Genomic DNA, 26,443 nt, shown 5'->3' with positions numbered 1-26,443 from the left:
AACCGGTAGACCCTCTTCAGATTTCACCCTTCTTTCCAGTAGGGCCCCTGCCAATCCCAGGTCCTGGGTCGCATGTGTCGCCATGTTTCCTTGTGCCTTCCCTGGCATTTTTTGAAGAATATAGTTTATTTTGCCCCTTGAGTTGGGTCTCTCTAGTGTTTCCTGATGGTGGAGTCAAAGTTACACATTTTTTACAGGAATATCAAAGATGTGTTCTTGTCAGTGTGTCATGCGGGGGACACATGACACGGATTCATCTCATAACTGGTGGTGTTCACTTTGATCACTTGGTTAATGTGGTAACTGCTGGGTTCTCCCCACTCTGAAGCTCATCTTTACGGGGAGATACTTTGACACTTGTAAATATCCTCTAGGAAACTCTCAACCGCTAGTTTTAGCATCATGGCTGATTCCTGTCTGAATCTATTATTGTAATGGTGGCTGAAGGATGGTTTCCTTATTCCTTCTACATATTAGGGGCTTGGGGTTTGTTTGTTTTGGTACTGGGGACTGAACCTCTCAGTGCTCTACCACTGAGCCACTTCCCCGTCCTTTTACTTCTTATTTCTGAGACAGGGGCTCGCTAAGTTGCTAAGGCTGGTCTTGAACTTGCAATCCTCAGCCTCCTGACTCACTGGGATTGCAGGCGTGTGCCACTGTGCCTGGCCTCCACAATCTTGTAACGTGTTGTCTCAGTCTTTACCTGGTTGCCTGCCCAGGCAGGAGCACCTCACCCATGTGCCCATTCAACTGGGACACCTCTGGAACCCTGAGGGTAGTCTCCCCTCTGCTGACAAAGCAACAGGTCCCACTGAAGAGAGTAAGCATCAGAGGTGGGGTTCAAACCCAGCGGGTCAGACTCAGCGCCTGGGTTCTCCCGCCCTGAAGCGACGCAGTTACCAGGTCAGCAGAGTCCACCTCTTTATAAAGGGTGGTGCGAGACCACGGATTTCTCAAGGCCGCTCAGCGGGTTTCCTGCATCTCTTCCAGGCCTGGAGAGGGACAAGTTTGACAACAAGACAGTCACCTTTGAGGAGCACATCAAGGAAGAGCACAACATGTGGCACTACCTGTGCTTCATCGTCCTGGTCAAGGTGAAGGACTCCACCGAGTACACTGGGCCCGAGAGCTACGTGGCAGAGATGATCAAGGTGAGTGGCGTGTGGAGGCAGGGCGGGCTTGGGCCCACTGGCCTGGGCGTGCAGCCCGAGGGCGAGCGACACAGCGGAAGGCTCACAGCTGCTGCGGACTGAGCCCTTCTCACCCAGGCAGCTGAGCGTTCTGTGAATGCTCTCGTGGAGGGTGGCTCTCAGCCTGCATCCAAGGAGACGCCGAGGCTGAGACACCAGCACAGGACCACCTGAGTGGGGCCGGGGTGGTAGCCTGGGTCAGGCCCACCTCTCCAGCTGTTAGTGCACCTCTGTCCTTAAAGCAAACACCCACTCGGTGTAGTTGGGCATGGGTGGCTAGTGTGGGCTCAGCCTTCTGGGGGACACGCTGCTCTTCTCTGGGCAGGGATTCCAGGGTGGAGGGGTCAGAGTCCCAGCTCAGCCTTCTTGCTGATGGGACGTGGACCGCTGCATCCCAGCAAGAGGGCGGCTGCTGCAGGGTTTGAGAGCTCTTCTCCGCAGGGCTTTGTGGGGGCACCAGATGCGCACTGTGGGGGTCCCCGGCCAGCTGTCCTTTCAGACCTGTGCTTTCCAAAGTCATTAAAATGTGCAGGGGCGTGTGGCGAAGTGAGGCAGCAGAGCCATGCGCTGACTCCCACTGGCCCCACTGCCCTCCTTCCCATTCCCAAGGACTGGAGCGCTCTGCGCGATAGCAGGAAGCTCCCCGGAGCTGAGCTTCTCGTGTACCATGCACTTTAAAGCTCGTCTTATAAAGATGCTCCACGCAGCTGCGTTGCAAGCATCGCTGGTGTTTCTGTCTTACTGCCAGCAGGACAGCAGTCACGTGACAGTATTTTCCCAAGCCCTCAGGTTCTGGAGAGCTATGTGGGGGTGCCCCAGAGTGCGAGGGTCTTGTGTTGCCTGCACTTTGAGGTCCTCGGGGTCCAGTTCCTTGCTTCAGAGGCTTGAGTGCACACAGGAGTCACCTGAGATCTGATTAAAATCCCCATGGTGACTCAGCAGTCAGTGCCAGGACCTTGCCATTTCCACCCACCTCCCAGAGGGCTCCAGTGCCCACAGAAGAGGCAAGACGGGCACGGGTTTAGGAGATGACCACCCAGCCTAGAAGCTGAAGAGAAGCATCCCTCATCCTGCACCTGCATCCAGCTACTTCATGTGCGTGGTTCTTCTGCTTCCCACGTCACATCCGGTTGTTCAGATTACCTTAAGTGGGCAGTGAGGAGCAGAGGACTTTGGGATCAAGGAGAAATGGACGAGGGTTCACAGCAAAGATGACTGAAAAGAGAGGTGGTGAGAGACTAGAGACTGAAGGGAAGGGGGAAAGAACGAGCAGAGAGGAGGAAGGGGGAGAAAGAGAGGCCCAAGAACGAGGATAATGGCGTGTCTCCTTTTGCAGATGACAGCCAGGCAGTGGGTAAGTGATATGAGTCTTAACTGCCCTGAAGGTGCTGAGCCAGGTTTCAGAAAGGACCCTCCATGACCGTGTTGTGGGAAGCAGCTGGGAGGGAGTGTCGGGACGCTGGGAGTACAGAGGGGAGCCCGTGCTGCGCCCACAGGCGACTTTCTCAGAGATGTCCTCAGGTGCTTTCTCCTCCTCCACTTGGTGACACTGGCAAATGGAACCGCGTCCTCAGCCCGTGTGCCAACACCAGCCTGTGCACCTGTGTAGAAAAGGACCCACTCTCCTCACCCTCGTCACACGTCCCTTTTCTCTCCTGGCTCTGTCGCCTTCTCTCTCCAGTGTCTGAACGTGCCCTGTGTAAAAATCTCTCCAGAGCCGGGTGTGGCGACACACACCTGTAATCCCAGCAGCTCAGGCGGCTGAGGGAGGAGGATCACGAGCTCAAGGCCAGTCTCAGCAAGTTAGTGAGGCCCTAAACAATTTAGTAAGACCCTGTCTCAAAGTAAAATGGGCTGGGGGTGTGGCTCGGTGGTAGAGCTCCCCAGGTTCAGTCCCTGGTACCAAAAAAAAGTAAACTCTCCAGGGCCAGTGCTGATGTCTTCTGTTAATCACCTTACTTTACGGTCACAGGAAGCTCGTGCCCTTGTGGTCTTCTGCCTCACTGGTGCAGACTCAATGAATCTTGTGAGCAGTCACCTGATGAGGATCAAGAGCCAAAGTGGCCCTGCCTGCCACTGCCATCAGGGCCCTCTGCACAGGATGCTGAGGCTCCAGGTCTCGGGAGTGCTGCCCTGCGCGCACCGTTCTTTGATTGTGTAAGACGTCTTGTCAGGAAGCCTCAGAATCTGCGGCATCAAAGCGTTCTTAACAGTGAACGTCAAAGGTGTTTAGTGCACTGAGCGATGGTGCAGTCGGTCTTGGAACCACCAGCTGACAGGAAGTGCCTCTTGGGGCAGCCCTGATTTCAGTGGTGTCTGATCTCAACGCCACGTGAACCCCAAAGGGCATTAGACAAATCAGGTAGGAGCTGGGGGTGCTCAGCTGAACTGTTTGCGGGGTTGGAGCCCCAGGCCCCTCAGAGCTGCAGTGCAGCAGGCTACATGCTTCCTGGTGGACCTGACTCAGTCACACCCCGAGGAGCCACTTTCTGAGGAAGTGTGCCTGCTCTGCACTGGTCCTGGGAGGAAAAAATCAGGTGATCTGTTCTTGAAGCCAACCCCCGAGGCTGCCAGGAGAAGGGAGAAAGGGCAGCTACCAACACTGTCAGCAGAGGAAAGAGAAGTAGGCTGGGGTTGGGGGACGTGGTTGCCGACCTTCTGCTGACCTCACGTTCCAAAAGAAATCATTGAGACAGGTTCTTTTGGGGTATGTGGCCCTCAGGAAAGCCACCCCTTACCTAATGGTGAAAAGCAGGAAAGTTCAGTTCCTCCAGAGCCTCCTGCAAAATGACAGTGCCAGAGGCCAGCAGCAGCACCCAGTGCAAAGGCCTGGGCAGTCACGCTGGGGGCTCCCCAGTGCCCTGAGAACAGAACCCTGCAGATGGCAACATCAGGATCGGCAGATAGGTTTCGTCCAGCTGGTAGAATCTGCCGAGGGCGCTGCGTTGAGATGGGTTCCAGGAACCAGCTGGCTGCAGGAGCAGAGAGTTGAACGAAGGGGTGAAGAGGATGCTTTGTGCTGAGCGTCGGGCCTCCCGGCCTGGACCCAGGCCCCAAGGTGCACTTCCTCCTTTGCTCGCTGTCTGAGTGTGTAGAAGCAGACGGGCCGGCTGGGTCCCATGGATCGCCCTCCCTAGTCAGGGGACAGTGCTGACTAAGCTTCCTGGCTGCAAGTCCAGGTTGATCTCTCCTCACACATCTGTGGAGGGTGGCAATGAGAGGAACCGGTGGAACCTGGCAGGCGGTGGTCACTCATGGAGGGAGGGGACAGGACAACAGCTAATGAACAAGCTCAGAGTGCGGCATCCAGGAAGCAGAGGGCCGCGGGTGACAGAAGAGGTCCTGGGTACCGGAAATTTCTTTTCCTGTAGTTCCAGGACTATGTGAGACACCTTGGCCGCTGGCACGATTGTTGCTCAGAGAGATCAGAGTGGACATCCGTCTCTCAGAACCTGCTCCCATGAAAATCCCTGTGTCTTCTTCTAACTGTCCTTGAGCTGTGAGGCAGGACATGGTGTCACTTTCCCCTTTGACCCCAATAAGGATACCCGTGGATTCTGTCCCCGTGGCTGGTGGTCTCCCTGTGCTTTCCCTGCTGGGAATCAGGGCTGCACCTGATTGGAGAAGTGGTCTCCGAGTTCTAGGGTGTGTTGTGAGGTCACACCTGGTTCACTGGTAGACCGGTCCCTTGGCTCCAGCGCTTGGCGGCCGGTGCTGCTGTGACTCCAAGGCCGGGCAAGCTCATGCTCCTCTGCTGTTCCTCACAGCACCAGTCAGGAGGAGAGCGCCTCTGGGGTGACCTCACATGACCCTGCAGTGCAGCACAAGAGGAGGCAGCCAAGTTCCCTTTCCACAGGGGAGGGTGGCTTTTGATGCTGTTGCAGAGTTTGGCTTGTGGCTTATTTCAGTCAATACACTTTCCCTGCCACACACCCTTTTTTCCTATCATTTTAGCCCCTGTTGTGCCAGCGAAACAGGATTCGTGTTGGTCAGTCCGTAGATGGTCGTTTGGAAGGCCGTGCTATTGAATGGGAAATGCATTATGAGTATTTTGCCCAAGAGTGTTGAAATTCTGCACAAATGGGTGTTTTATAGGGAAGAGATGGAACATGATTCACAGCAAAGAGGGAACAGCACCTTTTTCTACTAAGTCAAATGCTGGAGCCTGAATTAAAGAAAGTGGCAAAAGTAGAGCAAACAATGAGTGGAAAAGGAGGCTTCCGTCGATTTCACTTCTGTATCCTGGATTTCTCCCTCGGTTACACGTCTTATTCTTTCAGCTATGATTTTGAGAGACTGCATTTAGAGATAAAGTGACAGAGTATTGTCCTCTGCTGGTATCTTGGGCTGCTCTGGCTACTGCTGTCCAGGAGAGCGTGTTCATTCACCAGGAATGAGAGCAATAAGACAACTGGGGAGAAGCTGCCTCACCGCGAGTGGCTGGGACCCCTGCGGCTGCTGGCAGAGCGGGCTCTGCTTTGCCACCGCTAGGGCTGGCTGGATAATGACAGATGACAGGGCTTTGCTTTTGTGTTTTGCAGTGCTGGGGATCAAGCGCCTAGTGCATACTTGGCAAGTACTCTACCACTGCACTATGTTCCCAGCCAGTAACAGGTCATCTTTAATCACCATTTACAAAATAGATAATGTGAGATCTTGTTTAATCCTCCCCTTGACGTAGTAGGTAGCACTGTGGCCATTTTACAGAGCGGAATCTCAGGTTCAGGAAGATTGACCGAGCAGTTTCTCCAGGGTCACACAGCTGGAGCACAGCTGCTGAGTCAGAACTCGGTCCTGGGCTGTGCAGACGCACGTATCCCCATGTACCTAGGATGGGATCACCCCTGTGCCTGCTCACAGCACCTTGGTGTCGACAGCGTGCGGCATTGGTTGCCTGGCTGCCTGTTTTTCTGACCCGGACTGTTCTAACTCCCAGGCTCCCCACTCTCAGGGCTGAAGTGTCTGCAAGTGGCAGAAAAGGCCCGGCGGGGATAGGGAGGAGGGTGGGAAAGAGGATCTCCTGGGGATGCTGGCTGGCTGGCCCATCAACAGCAGGACGAGACAGGCGCTTCTGGTTGGACAGGTTTCATTCTCAGATCTGCTCCCCTGCACAGCTCCTCAGGGACCATCGAGCTATTGAGTGCGGGAGTAGGGAAAGGGGAGCGTGGGGCTCTTGCCACAGATGGATCTAGAACATACGGGAATTTTGACTTGTTCAATTATGGTCAGCTCCACTGCCCTCACTTAAACTCGAGACAGGGAATATGTGTCCTCTGGTGGCCAGAGCTGGAGGGCAGTGTGGTGTCTGAGTCCCAGGGAAGGACGACTCACCAGAACCACAGCCAGCCGAGCTCCACGCCCAGGTGACTCATCCCCGTGAGCGCAACTCCCTAGTCATTAAACAGCGCGTCTGGCCCATCATCCTTTAATCCCGGTGCTGACTCTTTCTCACCGTGGCAGACGGTTCCCCACTCCATCCTTTCTCGGGTCGTTGGGTGCTTGGGCACGGCAGGAAGGAGCCAGCATTCCTGGAAAAGAACTTTCCTAAAAGCCTGGTGCAGTTGGCACGAGGAGAGCAACATGAGAGTCTGCCTGAAAACATCTTCTGGGACAATTTTCCAAGCAACTAAGTTCTTTTAGCGAATTAAGTGCCACTGAACATCTATGAGGATGCATTGGGCAGCTGGCCCTGGTGCTGCGTTTGTCCGTTTGATAAGACCCGAGAAGCAAGCTCAGAGGAGGCAGCTTTTGACAAGGGCAAAAGAGCAAAGTGGGAACTGAACGCCTACACGTCACTCCCTTCTGTTTGAAAGCAGAACTGGCCAAAGTCGTGCCCTTTTCTTGACCCTAGAGGGAGCCTAGTGCTGTAAAAATCTGCAGGCTGGCACTCTGCAAGGTGGGGACATGGCCTCGCTGCCAGGGGTAGTCTAGGTGACCCACTGGAGGGAAAAGAGACTGAGTTCCTGGATGGTAATCAGATGGGAGCGAGGCCCTGGACGGCGGAGAGGAAGGGTCCGTGACAGTGGTGGCCACTGTAAGGAAGGGAACATGAAGCTTGGCACGGCCATCCCGAGGGGTGCAGGGTGCAGGGGAGGGCAGGGCGAGCCCAGCAGGGCGCGCGCCTCGCTCTCCCAACCTTCCTGCGCCCCAGTTGCACCTCCTCTCTGCTTTGTCGGGGAGGCAGGTCCTGGCAGTTGGTAACGTGACGCCGACACCTTTGCTTCTTGCGAATTACAGTAAGGGGTTTGGGCTTTTACTCTAGAATCCCGGTGAGATGCCAGGAGGACGTGAGTGTCTTGATGAGTTCTGGCTGGCTCTGTCAACAGCGTCCTTACTCACAGGGAGGCCCCGAGCCTCAGCTGAGGTGTCACCTGGGCTCCCAGAGCCCTGAGCCATGGTGGGATACAGCCTGTGCTGCTCTGTGAATGTGATTCCCAGAAGGCCTCAAGTCAGCCGACACCACGGCGGCTCAGGACCTTCGCAGGAGAGAGAAGTGGAGCGGGACTTGGCACCAGCTCTGCGGAGGCTGGAAAGAGCCTGTCAGCATCCTGGGACCTGCTTCCCACCAGCCAGGCTCTCGCCCCACCCTCTGCACTTGAGCTGGGGTTCCTGTTGGTGGCAGCTGCACAGAGCAGTTGCTGAGCTTAACTGTCCCCACCCAGCCTCGTAACACGTCCATCCCTCTCTAGTCCAGAGGGGATGCAGTCGCCCTCGCCCTCCAGCCTCCATGAGCACCTCTCTTTTCATCCTGGAGCACTTACCATCTGAGCCCAGCTCCCAGGCACTGACGTACTAACGTGTGTGGAGAGGTGTGCACGGTGGCCGGTGACGGTGAGAGGAGCAGAGCGCACAGTCTAGTGCAGGAGACTGGACAGAGTCTGGGGCTGTGCACAGCAAGGGCTAGATCCGTCAGTGGAGAGGAATCGGTTTCTCCCCACTGATTAATTTGCCCAAGGATATAAGTGGGAATGTGTCCGGACACGCCTGCATACGTATATAGATGTTTGCATGCACACACACTTTCCTCAACTTGGCAGGCTTGATAAACTCTACAATTGCATTTTTTTTAACCTCCATACTTTGAAACTTCCTCTACTGCAAACTCAGGGTTGCCCGACTTGCCCCTTGGATTCCTGCATGTCCTGTTTGTCCTACACACTGACTTTGACAGAGCTAGACCACAGGGTCATCTGCTACTGAGAGGGATGCAGCTGTAAAAATACCTCCCCTGGGAAAATGTTGTGGATTTGACTGTCTTTCCCAAGTTCTCTTTGACACGAGGCCTCCGACACGCCCCAGGGGATGTGAGCGTGAAGACAGACCTCAGTCATGTGCATTCCGAGGCTGTGCAGGTGCACGAGACTTGTGCCTTCACCTTTCTGTCTTCAGCGCCTTCGTGTTTCCATTTGTCCGGTGAGGAAGCCGAACCAGAGAGGCCGTAGTCCCAGTTGTAGCTCTGAATTCCATGATGCAACTTTCAAAATCCAGTTGGGAATTCCTGAAATAGAAAAGAGGGTCTCGCGGTCTGTAACGGGAGCAAGGTATCCAGAAGGAGGGTAGACTTGGGTGATATAGTAAATATTTGGGGTCAGAATGCACAGGGCAGGTTAGGAAATGGGGGATTTGGAGAAGATGCAGAATTTGGAGACGTGGTCCCTGGCAGACGATCTGTCACCCTCAGGAGAGGGTACTGCGTGGCCCCACTCTCCAAACCACTCTCGGGCAGCGGCCAGCTGCTTTGATTCCTCAGGAAGTCTTGTGGACGGTGACCAAGAGCACACCTTGTGAGCACTTCCTTCTCAGTGTGTCCAGGAGGTCTGACCTTGAGTAAGCCGTTTCAGTCCTGAGCTGTCCGTCTGTGAACCCATCAGATGAAAGGCTCAGCTGGAGCCCTGTGGCCTGTCAAATAGCTCATTAGCGAGGCTCGTGGCTGCTTATCTTTGTGCACGTTCGAAGATAAACCTAAGTGCTCTCCCCTGAAATAATAGTGAAGAACTTCGGAAAGCTGTCTGGGTAGGCTTAAAGACAATATTTTTATCAAATTGATAACAGCAAAATTAGAAACTAATGGAAACCAGAAAAGCATAGAGGAAAACCAATGAAAATTGCTAAAATCCCCATATATAACCACCGAGAATGTTCTGGTAACTTTCTTAGTTAATTGAGAAGGCCAGGAAGTTGCATAAGCACAATCTCCTGGGCCAGCTGGGACGCTGACTGGGGAGGAGGGCGAGTCAGCCAGGTTGTTTTTAGGCATCTCCAACTGGCCGGCCCTGCCTTCCACCCTTCTGTCCTCTGCCACTTCTGGGTTCCTCATAGGACAGCCCCAGGTACCCAGGACCCAGCTGTGCCACTCAAGGTGGCAAGCCCTGCTTTCTCACAGTCCCCACAGATGCCCAGGGAACAGTGCACCTGTGGCCCCAGAATGACTTCAAAGAATGATTTTGCAGCTGGCTCTTCTGGGGATTTCGTCAGAAGTGGGAGCGGCTCTCCCTGCTGGCAGGAGCCCATCTTTGTTATTCTCTATCATCCAAGAACAGCTATTAACTGAGCCTGGAAGGGTGATTGGTCATTACAGTCCAGCTGAAGATTATGTAATGTGGCCTGTTTTGATAATGTCACTCAGAGCTCAAAACAGAACCGAACGGACGCCTCAACTTGCGAGCACCCTGCACAACCTTCCTGGGGCTTAGTGGGTAAAGTAGAAATCGGTGTCTCTGAAACCCAGAGAAAGAAACTGCACAAGAAGAGGCGCGCTGAGGCCGAGCTAGCACCTGGCTTACAGTGCTGCCTCGCCTCTGGCTTTGTGACCCTGGGAGGGGACATTATTGGTGGATGCTTTTGCACATTGCTTTCCAGGTTATGGGACACAGCCATTTGATCCCACTGCAGTAGCTAGTGATCTCTTTCAAAAAGAAAAAAGAAACGGTGAGCTGAACGCGCTGACCCCTTCGCCGTCCCGTACACAAGTGGGGGAACCGCCCCTCGGACTCAGTCTGGTACTGAGGACTGAACCCGGCGCGTTCGACCACCGAGCTGTACCCCAGCCGTTTTATTTTGAGACAGGGTCTGGCTGAGCCGCTGAGGCTGACTTCCAGCCTGCAGCCCCCCGCCCAGCCCAGGGGTCTCTGGGATGACACGCCCCGTAAATCCTTGGCTTCCATTAGGCCTCACTCCTGGCGCTGTCCTTTGTACAGGTGTAGACAGATGTGCAAGGACGCGCATTCTCCATCAGAGCACCACACAGACGAGTCCTCTGTGCTCCTGTTCAGCCCTTGCCACGCTTCGCCTCCTCTGGCACCCACCATCCTGCTGTGCTCAGAGTTGGGATCTGTTTTTTCATGGATAAATTTTTTTCACCAAGCATAGCGATCACCCCTAGTTTGTTACTGAGAGTGGCAGATTGTGGCTCTTTCTGTTTTTTCTTTCGCTGTGATCTTAGAAAAATGAGCTCCAACCAGTAGTTTTTTTTTTTTTTTTTTTTTTCTTCAATGGAAATAATAACCCTAACTCGCCACAGGGGCTCAAAATGTACCAAGTGTCCTGTATTCCTGCTTTTGCTAAGTTCATCACCGTCTTCAGCCCCCATCTCTCCCCTCTCCAGGGATCCTCGAGGGTGTGTATACACGGGAAGACCGAGCCTATTTCCATAGAAATGCAGCTGTCACCTCAGTTGAAAAGACAGTCTTTCCTCTAGAATCTCCCCAGAGGGGCTTCTCAGGAGTAAAGGAACAACTGCTCCCTTTTCCTAGAAACCACCTTCTTCCCATGACCCTTTTAAAAAACCCATCAAGCTCCTCCGCCCCACCACCTAAAAACCTCGTTCTCTCATCTGGCTATCAAAGAACAAAGTGCACAACAACTAATGGCCCCTTGTCCAGCTGGTAGCAGGTGCTCTACCTGGTGGAATTTGTTGTGGAGGTGATGGATTCTCAGGAGTCTTTCTTAGAATGGCCTCTTCAGTTGAAACTGCGAAGGAAACAAAAAAAAACCTGCTTCTCAGAATGGCAAACAAAATGTTTGCCTCACACAGTCCAGCCTCCTCCCTCCTCTCCAACACCCTCCCCCTTCCAGTCAAGGACATTTCAAGAGGCTGGTCAGCGCCGCCCCCACATCCAAAACTTCAGGGTGTGCCTGTGCAGGGACTTTTCCAACTTTACCTAGAAAAGAACTAACCAGAACCCAGCGCTGTGGTCAGCCTCCTTCCGGCTGTGGCTTCAGTCAGTCAGTCTGCTCTGACAGAAGAAGCAGTGACAGGAACTTCCCTGGTTGGACCAGGAGGACCTGCAGACAGGGCTGCCTCACTGGCCTGTGAGGTGCCAGCAGCAAGGAGAGGGAGGGAAGCCGCGACCTTGGAGACCAGAGTGGCATCTGCCACACACAGACCCTCTCCCAGCCCTCCAGCCACACCCACTCGCCCCAAGGCGAATTCCTGTGTAAGCAGAGTGTTAGTTGAACAGGGCTTTCCGAAAATGCAGTAGGAGCCAGGACAGTGAGATGTGGGGTTCTGCAACGTGCCGGCTGGAGAGATGGAGCCCAGAAGCTCAGCACATTGAAAGTCTGGCTGAGTAGAAAGGCGCTGGATTCAGAGGTTCTCTGGGCTCTTGTGCGAGACACTGGGAGAGTCTGAACGTTTTCATTGTGAGATTTAGACCCTCTGTGCTCAGGTGGATCAGATCGGTGAGGAGCCTCAGACCACACTGGAAATTCTCCTGAGCAGGATACAAAACCAGCTGGAAAGGGAGAGAACAGTTTGGCTAGAATTGCTAATTAATTTAACTACTGGCTACTGTTTGGTAATTTGAAATTTGGCTCAATGGTCCAGAATATTTGTTTAATTAAAATACTGGCAGCATCCAGGATCTGCAGTCTAGGGATGTACTCGCTTCTATGTGTGCAGCCCAGCGTGCGAATTCCCCGCAGTTGGGTTTGTTTGGTGTGGGCTGGGATACTGGAGCGGTCCCTCCCACCCCCTCTTCATGAGGAGACAGCGAAGGAAGCAGTGGAGAGGCGCCTGCAGCTGGTGAACAACCACACCAGGACACCCCTTTCCTACCTTTGCACTGCAGGTGCGCTGGGAAATGGAGGGGAGAGGTTTGTCCCCAGTACCTGGCCCACGGTGGCCTGCAGCAAGCACAGCCTCTCTGTGAGGGTGTGGATTTTAAACTGGATTCAGTTGCATGTTCTACTTCCTGGCATTTTTTTTTTTTTTTTTTTGAGTGGAATATAAAAGTATGTTCAATCATTTGCCATCAACTAAAAAAATGGACGCTCTGAAAGATGTGTTCTCTCTGCATGTGCTTTTATGTGTTCTTGGGCAGTGCCTTCGTGCCCCAGGATCATAGGTATCCTATGGACAAAAGCACAAATCAAGTAAAAAAATTAAAAAGCACAGGATCTGAGTGCCTCTGCTTCAGCATTGAGGGGAGCGGCCAGTCCTGGTGCCAGGGCCCCCTCTGCCCTCAGCACACCTGTAGGCACTCAGTCGCTCCTGAGACTGGCAGCAGATCTTAGACCCCGGTGTATTCAGGGCAGGGACCGTGCCTGTCCGAGCTGTACTTCCTCATGCTCTCAGGCCTGGGCTGGGCCCAGAAATTGTGTATGTTCCCTGAACAGCTCAAGTGGAGGAAGTCTGTGCATTTTGCACCAGTTTGTTTAAACACCTTTCTGAAGCCTTCCTGGGTCAGGGAACCACATACACGGTGAAAGCAGGTGGGAACCTGCCACAGAACAATTCTCATTTTAGTCTGTCACCGTCTGGTCCCTTGTCGTTAAAATGAGGAGGAGATACTCTTCCCTAAGCTTTCAGCTGTCGGCAGACTTGTGCACGGATCTTCTAGAGTCTTTTGAAGATGTCCTTCATGTGGACTCTGGAAATCTGCGGTTCGCTACGCAGATGCAGCCAGAAGAGGCTGATTCCCCTGCAGCTCCGTGCTCAGTCAGCTACGGTGCGTCCTGGCTGCAGTGGCAGCCACCTGTGGTCAGTCAGGGTGACCGGATCTCTTCCTGCCCTCCGCGATGTGTGCCACTGTCGGGGCTGCCTGCCCTGTCTGCTCTCTCATCCCGGCTCCAGTCACACCGGTGGACTTCCTCAGGCCCAGGCCTTTCCCACAGAGGATTTCGGCCAGCCAGTTTCAGGTGGTCGGTCCTCTCTGCCACCACTCTCCACTCTGCACATTCGACGCCTGCTCCTTTCCTGCCTGGACATCCACTCTGATGGCAGGAACCCCGATTCCATTCTGAGCAGCCCAAGGCGCAGGACCGGATCCTCACAGATGCTGTATCCTCAGCAGGAATCAGATACAGTGAGGGCCCTGAAGTGCTGGTTGCGTTTGTTACGATTATTTTTTAAAAATCCTTTCCAGTGTTCACACTTCTTATTTGGATTCATGTAACTATCGAATACCCCCCTCCAAAAATACTCAGTTATAGCAGCCTGGTTTGTAGACACTAGATGATTTTCAGGGTCTGCTGTGGAGAAGAGGCACTAGTCCCCTGCCACCACCTACCCTTGCCCTCCCCAGCCCCTGGCAAACCACTTGCCCTCGCAGAGTCTCTGATTTCCACGTCTTTACTTACAGTGGTGGGATGGTGAGCTCTAAGCTCCCTCCTGGTGGTATGTTTTGTCACATCCCAGTTGATGGCCTAGCTCTGGGCTCCTCCCTTTGACAGTGCAAGTAGGACTTTGGTCTCCCTCTGCAGTCCCTTCTCCTCCTCTGGGATCAGTCTGCAAACTAGTAGCAGCCACCGTGGTGTCCAGAGCCTCCGATGGCGGGTTGGCCTCCTGCGGCCTCCCTGCAGCTCTGGGCTTCTGGTCCCATCAGCGGGCTGCTCCCCATCCCCATGCCACAGGGGTCTGCCTGCCCAGGGGGAGCGAGCTCTTCTGAGAAGCCAGCTCCATTCCTCCAAACTGTACCAGTGTTGAATGTGTCCTTGGTGGGAAGATGGGGCTGTAGGTCTGAAGGACGGACACCAGGGCAGCGAATCTAGTTAGTGATGGCCACACGGGGAAAACTGATTCCCAGTGGAGAGACACTTAAGGTTTTTAAGATGCCGTCTTAGAAATGGGTTATTTTGTCAAATGATCTTTGCACGATACTCTGTGGTGGGGAATGAACAGAATATCATCTGTTCATTATCTGTTCGTTATCTGGGTCTGGGAAGGTGGAGGTTGTCACTTTTCTCCCTCGGAGTCGCTGCACGCAGCTCAGAGGTACTGTTTACACACTCCTCATCAAGGGTCCCCGCCGGAGACCGCGTCGCTCCACCCTTCCACAAACTGGGGTGACATCTGCGGTGTTCTCCCAAAGGTGGTTCCAGCTCTCGTGATGCAGGCAGGCTAGTGAGTTCCTGCCTGCTAGACGCTTGAGCAAACACCCTGGAGTAAACGTGCTGCCGTGTGGCCGCTGTGGGTGCCTGCGGAATGTTTTCCAGCGAGTTCTAACATGACTTTTACCCTGTGGGGTTGCCTTAGGTCATGGCCCTGTTTAACCATCTCACTTGATTCTCATGGGCTTTTATTTTTACTTTTTATTTTATTTTATTTATTTTTTTGGTACTGGGGATTGAACCCAGGGGAGTTTAACCTATGAGCGACATCCCCAGTCCTTTGTGTTTTTTTTTTCTTTTATTTTGAGACAGGTTCTTGCTCAATTGCTTAGGACCTCGCTAAGTTGATGAGGCTGGCCTTGAACTTGAGCTCCTCCTGCCTCAGCCTCCCTGTTGCTGAGATTATAGACATGTAACACCACACCTAGTTTTGTTTACTTTTAATATGTTGAAGCCTTCTGTGTGCAAACTCTGACGGGCAGACAAAACCCAGCCTGCCATCATCAACACTGGTAAATAAAGTTTCGGGGGAACACAGCCACACCATTCACTTATATATATGGTCTGTGGTTGTTCAGGGACTACAATGCAGAGTAGCTGTAACAGAGACCACGTGGTCCACAAAGCCAGGAACATTGACCGTCAACATTTTTATTGCACAAAAGAATGTTCCTGACCCCTGGTGTACGCAAAGCAAGGATAGCACGTTCACTGTGCGTGCTTGGAGCACGTGCAGGAGCGTGATTACTTCTGGAAAGTCTATTAAACTTAGCCTGCCAAGACCAAAATGGGCCAGGTGAGGAGGACACCGGATGCATCTGGAATGAGTCAGCTGTCTTCCTCTGGCTCGGGCTGATTGAGCTGCTCTTGTGGTGGAGCCTGCCTGTCTGTATAGAGCCTAGGTATGAAGAAAGCTGTGGAGGAGAAGCGTAAGCGGGCGGGAGGAAGTGAGTCAGGGGAGAGGAAACCCATCCTGCTCACCAGCAGTGAGAAATGCTGTGCCCAGGGATATGCTGAGGCTTCGGAGATGGAGAGGGGTAGGGAGGAAGCTGAATGGTCGCCCTCCCTCCGTGGACTGCTCCCATCTAGTGTATCAGGATGGAAAGAAGAGGAAATCAGTAGGCCCGTGGTGTCCATCGCTGTGAACTTGGGGAACTGATAGGGAAGCCCCCAGGCCCTGTTTTCAGCCTCTTCAACAATCCCCTTACCCAGGCACATTCATATGTACTGCATGTGTCTGTCGAAATGCCGGAACACGTGGTCCTTAAAACCCATTTTATTTCTAGAGTGTTTGCAAACAGTTTTGCCTGTATAATAAATACTTTTTAAATATACAGCATAGGGGGCAAGTTGGAGGTCAGCCTCAGCAACTTAACAGGACCCTGCCTCAATATGAAAAGGACTGCAGCGGAGCCAGGGGCAGAGCACCCCTGGTTCAACCCCTGGTGCCCCCCAAAAAAGAAAGAAAATGTTCTGGTGATACTTGCACAGTAGTGTGAATGCACTGTACACTTAAGAAATGGCTAAACTTTGCCATGCACATTTTACCACAATTTAAAACAAAACTCATCAGCCATGTCACGTGAAAAGACCAGAGCCGCAGTGGCAGTATTCAAAATTGCAGATCAGGACTCTAATTTGAAAACCTACTTTTCCCATGTTCAATGTTAAAGCAACTTCTTCTTCTAAGTATTAAGAGGTCCATTATGTTCAATTTAAAAGATCATTACTGAACAGTTAAAAAAAAGAGCACATAATTTCACAATCGACAGATGGTGCTGAGACGGCACGTAGTCAGGTGACATGGTACAGCAGCCGCTGCCCCCTAGTGACTCCCACTCTTTTTCTTTTCCTTCCCGTGGATTCTAGGAAAGAAACCTTGATTGGTTCCCCAGGATGAGAGCCATGTCCTTGGTCAGCAGTGATTCCGAAGGAGAACAGAATGAGCTGAGGAACCTGCAGGAGAAGCTGGAATCGACCATGAAGCTTGTCACTAATCTTTCTGGCCAGCTGTCAGAATTGAAGGACCAGGTAAAGAAGGGAAAACCCGCCTCCCCGCCACACACACACACACACACACACACACACACACACACGCACGCACGCACCAGTCCCATGCCCCCGAAACTGGGAGGGCAACTCTGCAGTCGTAATGTTCCGGTGTTGAAGTACTTAGCCTGAAAAGAGGGGGACGGAGGCAGACCCTGCACCCGTCTCCCAGCCCTCCCTGCCTTGTCACAAGACCGGGCGATCGGGCGTGTAGCAGTGGCCACATTGCTTTCAGTGCTGCCAGGGACGTGGCTTCCATATGAAAAACAAAACCAAGGAATGAGAGAGTGCTACCTGACCTGACCTGCGTACTTCCCCTCAGTGCTGCACAAAGACAATGCCTGATGCTCTGCCCTTGGCAGACACGGAGGATTAAAAGCTCGCTCTTATTTTGCTGCCTAGCCCTTGGATTTGTCAGACCTTCATCCCAGATACGTAAATTCACCATCCTGGGATAAACCATAGTCAAGGAAAAGCCTATTTCCGTTCAGTCATTTGCCAAATGCTTATGAAGTAGCCGCCAGCTCTGAGACCAGGTGCTGGGGATAAGATAGAAAGTGACAGAGGCACAATCTCAGGTCTCCCAGAGGGTGGGAGTCCACAGAAATACTGCCCTTCCTGCTCCCTGTCCCTATGGTAAATGCTTTACCCTTTAAGGTGCTGGGAGAAGATTTATACCAAACCCTATGTGTTATTTTCTCCCTTCCAATCCCCTCAAGTTGAACACTGTCACCAGGTGGTTACCTAGCGAGAGGACACCACTCTGCCCAGGGCCCGTACCTTGCTCCTGAGCATATCTATAGCTGCCAGGTACAGTTCAGCATTTTATTGGAGTTTCTGAAAGCTTTCTCCATAGACTAGATGATGAATTGGGTCCAGCGGTAGATACCAGGCAACTTGGCCCTGGAGGTAAGTTGCAGGGTACGCCCCCAGGTGATGGCATATGTAACTGGCGAAGCCCTCGTCTACCATCAGCCCTTGGAGATGGCTTACAGAGCCTTATTAATAATCCTGCTTTGAGTTATATTTCTTTCTGAAAATAAATTATTTCCAATTATGCCCCTAAATACCATTTGGCCTCAAGTTCTTTTCATTCATATGTACTCGGATGTAAATTTTAAAAAGACTATTGAGGAAGGAGGCCTTCCCGATGAAGTCTGTCTACAGCCCTGAGTTTGGTGGCACCCTAGAAAGAACAATAACTTATGATAAGACTCATCAAGATCTAACTAGATCACTTTGCTTATTACTTATTACCTGTTTACCCTGCTGTGCCACATTTGACAAATATGGGCAAGACCAGACTGACTTGTAATATTTCATCTGCTGCAGCCGCCTGTGTCCCCCATCCCCGCCAGTCCCCAGGGCAATTTCTTAAAGCCCTCTCAAGCTTGAGTTCTTTCTCATCCTCTACCACTGGACATAGTTGTGGCCTCAAGAAACTCAGTTTGGTCAGATGTTTTAAAATAGGTACCCAAAGACACTTACACTGACCTAGGACAGACTTAAATAAAGGCTCCCATAAAGCCTGGCGACACCCATCGCCTGTGCCGTGGAGATGTCCTGGCTCCTAAGTCCCATAGCAGTCCAAGTTTGTTCTTGCTCACTCGTGACCATTTCTCAGTACCACACACCTGGATGCTCTTCAATCGCTCAGATCTGTTAATACAAGGAACTGGATGTTTCCAGCTTACTAGAGAGTCTCTTCAAATGTCATACAGAACTGCTGTATTTTGGGGTCTGCTGTGGTAGAGCCAAGCAAGCCCTTCCCTCCAGCCTCTCCCAGTCCTTTGGGTGAGGAGAATCTGTTTTGAATTGCTCGCCAAGGGCGACTCTGAAGATGCTTCTCTGCCTGCTTTGCACACCAGTGAACCTTGAGTAAGGATTGAGTTGAGCTGAGGAATTAGGACCAGAGACAACATTTCACCCCAAGAACACAGGGGGCTCTTGGGAAACTTACCCAACTTTACATGACAGTGCCAGGGTGGGAGCTCCTGACCCCCCAGCGTGGGCTTGATTTTGTGTTCTGAGTGTGTTTGTTTGATTTGCCTTGTTTTGTTGCTGTACTCTGTTTTCTGGTTCACTGTTAAAATTCTGTTTTTTTGTTTTGTTTTGTTTTTTTTTGTAAAGAAACCTAATGTTTCAGAAGTTGCATTATAAGCATCAGTGGATTGGGGTTACGTTCATTGTCATTTTATACCACTGAGACTAGTAGAGATTTGGCGTGTTTTAAATACAACATAGAATTGTTCCTATTAAACTCAAGATTTGACTCAAACAAAATTTGGTTATAGACGTTAGAACCAGAATGGTTTTACTGCTTAATCCCAGTGCTTTTTAAATTTTTTGTTTTAAAGTTGGAAGCACTCTTCAGAACTCCCCTCCCCTCAGAATGATTTTGAAATTGAACTATTTTTTTCTTAGAAGATAGTATAAGCTACAAAGAAACATGAAAAGCCAGTAACACGTTCCTCGGTGCTTTTACCAGGATTGATTTGCTTAAGTTTTAAGGTGCCCAGAATTGCAGAAAAATTCAGCATAGCTTCTTCTGCAGGGAGGGATCTGCTTCCTTCAAAAAGAAATAGTGAGTGTTTTCTTTCCATTATATAATTTCTAACAAAACTTTAGTGCATTTATTTGAGAAGCAACATGTTGAATAGATTTGAATTTTAATGTTTAAAAATCAGAGATTTCTTAAACTCTTCTGCATTTAAAAAAAAAAAATCGCACAGATATGTTGGAGAGCTCCTGGTTCTGAAATAATTGTGAGCATGCTTGCCCTCGAAAGGGAAAATTTTTGAATTAAGCCCCAGGAATGATTAACGAACAAGAAACTCTGTGATAGATGTTTTTCTAAAACAGCCATGAAAGAACACCATTCACTGAGAAAAATGTGGGAAAACAGAAGCTGCTTCAGAACACTTAGATATTTTGTAGAGCTTCTGACCCCCAAACCAGCATAATGGGACAAGAGTGGTTTCAGTGTCGATGGCTCTGGTCCTGACCTCTTTGGTGGTGGTCGTCTTCACCTTCCACCTGGGGGGGACCCGCTCCTGGAGAATGTTAGTCGACACATGGTTGGTCCTGCACTTTTTCTGTTATCGCCAAGAATGGTTGGTTAGGATTGCTGTGCCAAGTAAGTATTAATGATGCATCTCATCTTCAAGTTTCCCCTCCCAAGAGATTCTGAATACTAAATGTGATTCTCTTACATCCTTATTCCAAGGAGGAGAACTAATGTAAGACCTTAATATTTCTTTTTTGCATGTTTCCTTCATAATGCAAAAGAGCCGATACTGAGCGAAGGGTTAACTTTCTTTCTAGAAAATGCGTCTCGCTTCCTATAGGACAGTTACCCCTCATTGCTAGGAATATGAGAAGTGCTTGGAAATCCAGATCATGTTAGCATGTTACAGCATTTGGCATTTTTCATGCAAGAAGGTTATCTTACCAATATTAACTGCTTAAGGAAGAATTTAAAAAAAAAGAAAATATTAGAATAATGGCCCCCAGTTGCAAAAGGGAGTATTGAACAGACCTTACTGAATGCATTTACGTTCCTTATATTGTGCTGGGACCACGAAAGAGGACTAAGACAATGTCTGCCCTCTAGGATCCCATGATTATGAAGCAGGATGGAGAAGTAGACTTTAAGAGTACTGTGTGGTGTGAGGAGTTGAGAAGCAGGTCCTGGGTCCACAGTGAGGCTTGGGGAGAAGAGTTCAGCTTCCACAGCCTTAAGCAGGTGGCTTCTGAGCTGGCAGAGAAACGCAGTAAGGGGCTTCCCAGGAAGGAACTGGCATGAGCAAAAGCATGACAATGCATGGCACGCTCAAGGAATGGCAGAATGTTCTGGTTAATCCACATCCTCCCCCCAGCCAACATTGTGAACCATGGAGTGGTCAGGTGCAGTGGGGGGCACAGGTACATGAAGATGAGAGGTCTAGCCTCTGCCTTCCAGAACTAACAGTCTAGACTGGGAGACAAATAAGTTCAGCAATGAATCACACCTAAGCCTCAGCAGTGTGCACCAGAAGTCGGAACAGATTGCTCTTGGGATGAAGCAACAGGGAAATGCCTGCGACAGAGCTTAGGGAGAGGACTGGAGTTGTTGGGGCAGAGACCTTGCCCAGGTAGAGAGGGCATAGCCTGCACTAGGGAGTCACTCCCGGCACCTGAAAGCTGTCATCCACACGGTTCTATTGAATCAATAAGTGTATTCAAGAGACACTTTGGTTTCCTTTCTCAGTATTTCAGGCTCATCATTTCTGAACGTAACTGATTTTATAGGACTGTAAAGATTAACTGATGCTATCTCCTGTTTAGAATCATTGTAACAAGGACCCTACAGTGACTTGAAAGCAGATTTTCAAACACTGTTAAGATCTGTTATAGAGCCAGACTTGGTGGCACACACCTGTAATCCCAGCAGCTCAGGAGGCTGAGGGCAGGAGGATCGCAAGTTCAAAGCCAGCCTCGGCAATTTAGCAATGCCCTAAGCAATTTAGCGAGACCCTGTGTCTAAATAAAATATGAAAAAAGACTGGGGATGTGGCCAAGTGGTTAAGCACCCCTGATTCAATCCCCAGTAAAAAAAAAAAAAAAATGTTATAAACCAGACTGTGGTGGTGTTTGAGTGTCATGGACAAGCCTTCCTCCTATGCCAGCCTTGGCCACTAAGAGGCCAGGCACATTCGTGCCCTCAGCCTGTGTTGGGCTGTATCTGACTTGTACAGCTACAATATTCTTTGCTTCTGGTTCTGGAATGAAAAGGAGGAACAAAGGATTCCACGCTGGTTTCTTCACGTGTATGGACACAGAGATCAGCATTTCCTCCACTGTTCACGCTCGCTACATGGGAACTCTGAGGGGTTGACCTGTACTGTCCCTGGGACCTTTCACACTACTCTAAATGGATGTTTCGATGTTAGAGTCTCAACTGTGGTTACATTAGATGTGAATTTAATGGATGGCTTTGTTTCAGATGTCCAGACAAAGTACCCTGTGACGTTAAGCAGGGGATCGACTTTGGGCGTTACCTTTGCCCTGACATAGGTGACGGATCAGAGTGCTGTTACAGTGAGACCTAGAGATACGTGCAGCTTGTGTGAGTGTGTGTGTGACAAGGCAGAGCTGAGAAAATAACGCCAGAGGCCGTGAGAGCGTGTGCGCGGCTGGCTGGGGAAGCCTACGCAGCCAGCGTGTTGCTGGGTGCTTATAGGTCAGGTTTAGTCCTTAGGGGCTTTTCGTTGCCATTTTGTCTCACATCCCTTATTGTTGTTGTTGGATGATAACCACTGACAAGAGGGCCAAATACTTTATCAACGCCCACTTCCTTCTCTTGTCACTTCAGTGACAGTAGCGCTGACTTCAATGCCATCTTGTCTAAAAGGCTAATAAGGTGGATCAAAACAGGATCAGACAAGCAAATATGTGTGCCCACTGTATACACTAGCTATAGAGAATTTTCTCCCATGCCATCTTTTATTTGAGAGAAAGGCTATTTGTACCCCTAAAATACTGGGCTCTTTCAGCTTCTTCAAGTATAGGTGATTGTGGCCAATTTTGAAAATTGTTAGTTAAAAACTGTTTTAGAACAGTGGTTCTCAGAACATATTCCCAGGCCAGCGATATCTGTATCCCTCGGAAACCCTTAGCAGTGCAGATTCATGGGCCCCACGGCAGACCTACTGCATCCAACTCCGCACGCCCCTTGGTCTCTGTTTTAACAAAGCTTCTGGGATTGTTCTTAAACTTCAGTGTGAACCACAATTTTCTTTTTTAGAGCAACAAAACAATCTTGGATAGATATGTACTTGGTACTTGAAATTATCTGGTAATCCTAAGAATCAGCCGCTAACCTTTATCAGGGGGGAGCTTTAAGGTTTGACAGGAGGGGCAGGTGATGATTTAGACAAACCTAGAAAGCTCGAACAGGACCATATATGAGGTAGCAGACAGTGGCACAGAGAAGCACCTCAGGCCATCAACTCAAGACTCTGTTGCTGGAGGCCATAATGTTTTAAAGGCCATAAATTTAAGAGAAGAATAACCAAGTAATTGAGAAGTCAAGGAGGGCCAATTTAACACCGGGGAAGAAGATATGTATACATAACAGAAAGGTTATCTCCGGTACCAATAATTATGGAAAGGAAAATGACAGAAAAAATCTTAATACCCAGCTTGGGGTTAAAAGATCTCAGCAGCTTTAAATAGAAACTTCAGTAAAGACCTTTTATAGGGAATGAGCGGGCCAGGATTACTAAATCCATCTGAATGCCAGGGATTATCCCAGTTAAGGTTTATTGGATTCCCTTCAGGATTACCTGTCTAGGGCACAGTTGGTGGGGGTGGGGGGACTCTAAGTTAAATGTCCGAGTGATCAGGCAGTGAGCAGAGTGAATGGCGGGTGCTCTAATTCAATGGCGATGTGTTCCATGTGCACGTAAGGCCCTCCTTCCTCAGCAGAACCACTGAACGTAGTACAGTGGGTGGCACTTCTCTTCACGAGTTGTCCCTCACCCAAGGAAACTTCAGAGGCATCTGAAACATCTTCATTCAGTTCCTTACAAAAAGCTTTTATTGAAAGCTTCCTTTTGGAAATAGTCTATTATAATTTAGATAAGAATATTTACAAGGATAGAGAAGGCATTTTCACAGAAGCCTAAAAATAATGACTTGAGATGATAACTGATGTTCTAAAAAGAAAAAAAGAACCAATTTCAAACTGAAGCTAGATAAGTTATGTTCTCTCAGGATATTTTGTACCAAAAATCAGTTCAAGTGAAAACCAAGATTTAAGTCAGGTGTGGTGGTGCACGCCTGTAATTCCAGTGACAGGAAGCTGAGGCAGGAGGATCCCAAGTTCCAGCCATTTGTAGCAACTTAGCAAGACCCTGTCTCCAAATAAAATATAAAGGGCTGGTAGAACCCCTGGGTTCAACCCCCAGTACTGCAAAAGAGAGAAGGACTTACTTTGAGACAGGGTCTTGCTAAGTTACTTAGGGCCTTGCTTAGTTGCTGAGGCTGGCCTCCAACTTGGAATCCTCCTTCCTCAGCCTTCCAAGTAGCTGAGATTACAGGCAGGCACCATACACTTGGCTTATCCTAGGTTTTCTCCCTCCATCCTCCCAGCTCTCCACCTATGAGATGGGAATGATCATTCTGCTTGTATGGATAAAAGAACAGACTTGGAAATGTAAAAAAAGCTGTAAGGAAATAGGTCTGGTTCCTTAGCCTCTACATTCTTTCTACTACTCTGCCCTCACTCCTCTCCACTTTTAGGAAACCAGAAAGCTCAGAGTAGGACCTTTAGCCACTTGCATACAATTTAATATGTATTTCACGTAGCCTTTTTTATCTGTATTGACTTAAACGTCAGTCTCAAGTCCAGAGCTAGAGCCAACTGGGTTAAGGAAAAACTCTGAATGCAGAAGTACACCCTACCTGCTCAGAGAGCCGAGCCCCGTCGTCACGAGCACATCTTCAGTTCATCAGTAGAGTAGAATCCTCCTTTCGCTTTGGGTTGTGTAAGCCCTTTTGCGCTGGAGCCTGGCTTAGGAAGTGGTCTCTCCTGGCCTTAAATAACTCTGGCTGTCTGTTGGTGGCGGGCATTCCTGACAGTATTTGTCATTCTGGATCTCAGGGAGCTGTGAGGACATTTCCCATCGTCCCAGATGACTGGGTCACTTTTTTTTTTTTTTTCTCTAACCAACTCCACAAGCACCACTGGGCAGAGGAACCCACCAAAGAGTGTGGACGCATTCTCTCCCACCCCTGGGATTCTGACCTCCCTGCTTTTCTGGGTCGTATGGCGTGTCGTCACCGTCGCACAGAGCCACCATTTTCCAATGAGCCCTTCAGTCATTTGGAAATGGGTTTGGGAAACAATCAAGAATCCTATGCTTTTCCCGTTTTTTGTTTCTTTGTGAAACAAGGAGCAAGCTGTACCTGTGACTGTTACATTGCATGACGAGGTCACAGAATTCCCCACTCTGCCTCGGAAGATGCCCTTTTTGAAGCCGTGTGTGTGATATGGTGAGGTACACTATTTGTAGAAAGTGGGTTTCAGTGCAAACCGTAACCACAGAGGTAAATCTATGGTTCAGAATATGATTTGACGTACAGGAAGCGTCTGGGTCTAATGATGAAACTTTTTAACTTTCCAGATGACAGAACAAAGGAAGCAGAAACAAAGAATTGGTCTTCTAGGACATCCGCCTCACATGAATGTCAACCCACAGCAACCAGCATAAGCAAATGAGAGAGGAACTGTATTTACCTTTTCTAATTATCATTAGCGTGTGTATGGCTAATTAGTTCTGATTCACCCACTAAGGTGACATTTATGCTCAGTATATTTGTAAATAACTCAGTTTTATACTGTATGTATATGATTGCTACTCTAAAGGTTTGGATATATGTATTGTAATTAGATTTGTTGAACGGCATGGTGACATTTCATTTGTGCCAAAAATATTAAAAATGCCTTTTTTGGAAGGACTAAAGAAAGCACCTGATTTGCACTTGAACCAGATTATAGATTTAAAAGCATATGACATGTATTTTGTATTTAAAACTAGAATAGCCAGTATTTATGTTTTTTATAAAACTGTGCAATATGAATTACGCAATCACAATAAATTTGTAACTCCCGAGTGTCCTAAAGGGAGTGCACATCCTTGAAGCTGGTGTGTTAATACTATGTGATAAATGGTTAAATATCTAATGATGCTGCTGCCAAAATTATATTACTAGTGAGTTTCAGGCCCCCGGGCATTTTGTACCATGTAGTTATCCTACGGTGAGGCTGTTTGTCGTTGCTAGTGCCTCCGTCTCATAGTGACAACGCTCCAGGTCTGTCAGCTGTTAAATCAGCGTTCATTTTAAGAAATGCAACTTTAGTTTCAAGAATACTTTAAGCTTCTAAATTGATCATTTAAACTTTCTTTAAATAGGAGGCCAGTGTAGACGCTGTAGCTTGTGAGGAATGATTTTTTTAAAGGGAACTTTTTACACAGTGTTGGGAATAAATGCACATTGCTGGCCAATCATTGTCGTCTCCTGGGTGAGTTCTTACGTTATGCGATAGAGAAATGAGGAATGGATGGTTTCTAGAGTATTAGTCCAAATGGCATGTGTTTTTCCTTCATCTGAACCAACATGCCATAGTACCTAAAGTCATTGAAAGTGTATACAGCCACATAAAGATGAAAGACGAACTAGCCCCTTAGAATTCATTCAACACTGACATATTACTCTTCTGGAAAGCCACGTTCTGATTTTCTTTCTTTGTCACGTGATTTATTTTCTGGATGGATGGAAAGTATGAAAGGAAACTTTTATACCCGTTGCCTAGTTTTGTACATGGGTCTCATTTTACTTGAGAATCTCTGCAAAAAATGTTTTAAAAAAATGTATTGAAAGCAGAGTTCTGAAATGAGTCAAGTTTGTAAATGCAAATACGAAAGTATTTAATAAATGATGCAGAATCGTATGCAGTAGTTGGTGGCTTTCATTTGGCATTTCTTTGTGAATTACTTTCTTTAGGGTCAACTTCAACTACACCTGGTTTGGTTATCAAAATAATTCAAAAAGGCTGACCTGGATATTAAAAAATAGCAGTAACTGAGAACCAGTGGAACAAGAATTGGGGAGTATTTGATAGCTATTCCTTCTTTCATCTAGGTTATCGACTGCCAGGCTGTCATGGGAACCTTGATGTTCATGACAAAAATCAGGGATGTTCTGTCTCATAGGCTTTTCCTAGGGGAGTTTTTTTTTAATTTTTTTCTTCTTTATAATATTGGGAAACATTTGACATAATCACAAAAGCATGAAATGTAATTGCTCTAATTCAGTCCCCGGCCCTGTCC

The 26,443-nt window shown here is 49.3% G+C and overlaps 1 protein-coding gene across 4 annotated transcripts in view; it reads left to right on the top strand.

Moving 5' to 3' along the window:
- The window catches only part of ITPR1 (inositol 1,4,5-trisphosphate receptor type 1), a 314,683-nt gene extending 288,619 nt beyond the window's left edge, over window positions 1-26,064 (top strand). For all 4 annotated transcript variants that reach the window (XM_079122175.1, XM_079122176.1, XM_079122174.1 and 1 more), the window contains 3 exons: window positions 991-1,151; window positions 16,389-16,550; window positions 24,737-26,064. In XM_079122175.1, the coding sequence (XP_078978301.1) occupies window positions 991-1,151; window positions 16,389-16,550; window positions 24,737-24,823 (410 nt within the window). In that variant the 3' untranslated portion in view covers window positions 24,824-26,064. The remainder of the gene's footprint in view (window positions 1-990; window positions 1,152-16,388; window positions 16,551-24,736) is intronic.
- The last annotated feature ends 379 nt before the right edge of the window (window positions 26,065-26,443 follow it).

Source organism: Sciurus vulgaris (genome assembly GCF_902686455.1).
Source record: "Sciurus vulgaris genome assembly, chromosome: 19".
NCBI classification, from domain to species: Eukaryota; Metazoa; Chordata; class Mammalia; order Rodentia; family Sciuridae; genus Sciurus; species Sciurus vulgaris.
This window is presented reverse-complemented; position numbering and strand designations above follow the sequence as displayed.